Consider the following 2,713-nt stretch of genomic DNA (forward strand, 5'->3'; position numbering starts at 1 on the left):
TAGATACAACAAGAAGGGGGGGGGGGGGGTGTTGATGCTTCTTAATTTCGTTGATGATGCTCCACCTCAGCAACAACGAGATAGAACATGACCCATACCTTATACTCTAAAAATACCATAATTTTTTATATGGAGATACACACGTTTCGTGATCCACTTTCTATGGACAGAAAACTCTTAATTGGCCAAAACTCCTAAAAAGTTTTTTGATAATAAGGTATGTCCATGAACATAGTTAATGTCCATCTAAATTTTCTCTTGTAGAAATAATCTATGGAATTATCAATTTCATGTAAATTTAGATGATAATAATATATTTACATAAATACATATTCATATGATATCAAAGCTTAATATAAAAACGACCTAGCTAAATACTTAAACTAGAACAAGGTCTGCTACTTTTAGTTATCGGTTCCTAGCTATGTAACCTTCACCATTTTTTCTTCAACTTTAGAGCCATGGAGATGCATAATTAAAGTTAGCAACTTCACCAAACACTTGCCGGAAATCAAATTCTCCAGTCAAAAAATCACTGCCGGATTCTATCACTCCTCCACCATTATCACACCAAGAGGCATAGCCATTGCTGATTGGAAATGCATTAGGAGAAAAACCATGATTCTCTTGTGAAGACAATATGTTAACGTTGACAGTATTGTTACTTGTTGAATCTGATGTCATCGGGGTTTGCTGATAATCCACCATCATAGAATGGTCGAAGATAGGTTTATATATAGTTTGATAGTGATTGACTTCTTGTTTAGGTAGATTTCTCGGAGAGCTAAATTGTATGTGATTGATGGGGGCGGCAGAAGTGGTGGTGGTATTGCTGGTGTTATGCGATAGAGATAATTTCTTCTTCAGCTTGGTGTTCCAGTGATTCTTGACATCGTTGTCTGTTCTTCCATGTAACTTGGAAGCTATCACAGACCACCTAAAATTTTAAACGACATATTCTTCAGGAATTATATATACGTATATAACCATGTAACATATAATAAACGTAATATATTTTTCATTTTGCATCGTCAAAAAATATAATCCTTTTGAATATATAGTTATTTATTACTTGATATTAGAAACTTGATCATTTTTTTTTTTCATTTATTAACTTGTCAAATAACTAATTGTATTAGAATAGAATTTTGTTGCAAATAAGTCGATCGCCTTTTACATAAAATCAGATAAACACTACATTAACAAGATTAGTGAAGGGAATGAGCAATATCAGTTATATAGCAGTTTAATTTTTCTGCATATATATTTTAAAATCGTCAAAATTGTCAAAATCTGCTCATTTATTTTTCTTTCTACATATATAAAGAAAAATGATAGTGAATTATCGACAAAAAGACAAAGAATCATAATCTAAAAAGTCAATCATTAACTAAATTATAAAGTTTAAGATATGAACAAGCCTGCTTCCGATATTGACGTAGAGAGATGATATAATATTATCTTCTTCTTCAGTAAACCCTCCAAGCTTTATATCCGGTCGTAGATAATTCAACCATCTCAGTCGACAGCTTTTCCCACATCGTTTCAGCCCTAGCACATCAAATCAAAACGATTTAACTTACAAAGAAAGTGAAAGATTAAAGAAAAGACCCTAATCCACAAAGCTTAATCAAAGTATATTCTGGATAAGCAAACGGAACCTCGTAAAACTTCATCAAGAACAAAAAGGAAGAACTTTTGTTCAATTTCTTGACCACCCTTTGTGTTTTTAGAACACGAGGAACTAGAAATAATTAAAGAAAATACACGAATCTTATGAGCATTCAGGTTTAAAGACTTTATTAGATACTGCTCGAACAAAATCTTCTCTCGATTTTTCTTTAAAGAGGAAGATATATACTTGGAGAGAGAGATGGTGAATTGAAGCATATATGTACATAACAGGAAGAAGGAGAACATAAAGAGACCTGCTTTGTGAGGCAAGGCAATCCAGTTGCCACCGGTGCCATGGTTATGAATATAGTTCTTGAGAATGGCGTCTTCTTCAGGTGACCATGGGCCTCTTTTAACTTTGGCTTTATCACAACAAGGAGATCTGCCCATTACACTAAAATGCACACTTGAATTCCACACACACGAAACCCTAAACTGTTACCCTAATATGCAGCTATTCTTCAAGATGAAGTTACATCCCATCACTTCTTTTATATATATGTATATGCCCCTATCAAGTGTGTGTTGTAGAAGTCAATAAGTTAACTTGGTCTATGGTTTCAGATGATGAAGTGAAAAAGAGAGGACTTTGTCCAAAGGCATAAAGTGAATTATCTTTTTTAATCATTATACTTTGTTCCGAACAAAAATGAAAAATTCGTCCCTTGGTTTGCATGAATAGAATCTAAAAAGTTTTAAGGTTCAAAATTGTGATTTTTTCCTTGAGGGACATAAAAGACTCTTCTACCTTATTAATTTTTTTTTTGTTTTTTTTTATTTATCATTTTTTATATTTTAATTATTTAGAATCAAAAATAAAGCTCACCCACCCCTAGCTACTATTAGAAGCATTCATTTTCCCACCCTCTCTCTCTCTCTCTCTCTCTCTCTCTCTCTCTCTCTCTCTCTCTCCTACTTGTTTCTTTCCGTCGAGATCAAGCCTTCGTCCCTGACCTTGCCTCCACCAGCAACTTTGTAACACCGTAAATTTCAAAACAAATTTTTCAAATTTTATAAAACATAATTCACTTAATCCAAA

The 2,713-nt window shown here is 33.2% G+C and overlaps 1 protein-coding gene across 1 annotated transcript; it reads right to left on the bottom strand.

Moving 5' to 3' along the window:
• Positions 1 to 354: 354 nt before the first annotated feature.
• Positions 355 to 2,238, bottom strand: LOC145005702 (transcription factor MYB87-like). Its single transcript, XM_078964816.1, has 3 exons — positions 1,929 to 2,238; positions 1,422 to 1,551; positions 355 to 937 (listed from the first exon to the last, which is right to left on the bottom strand). The coding sequence occupies exons 1-3, from the start codon at positions 2,062 to 2,064 to the stop codon at positions 454 to 456; spliced, it is 750 nt and encodes a 249-aa protein (XP_078820942.1). The 5' UTR covers positions 2,065 to 2,238; the 3' UTR covers positions 355 to 453.
• Positions 2,239 to 2,713: the final 475 nt, after the last annotated feature.

The sequence above is a fragment of the Lactuca saligna genome, chromosome 7 (genome assembly GCF_052625555.1).
Source record: "Lactuca saligna cultivar CGN05327 chromosome 7, ASM5262555v1, whole genome shotgun sequence".
NCBI classification, from domain to species: domain Eukaryota; kingdom Viridiplantae; phylum Streptophyta; class Magnoliopsida; order Asterales; family Asteraceae; genus Lactuca; species Lactuca saligna.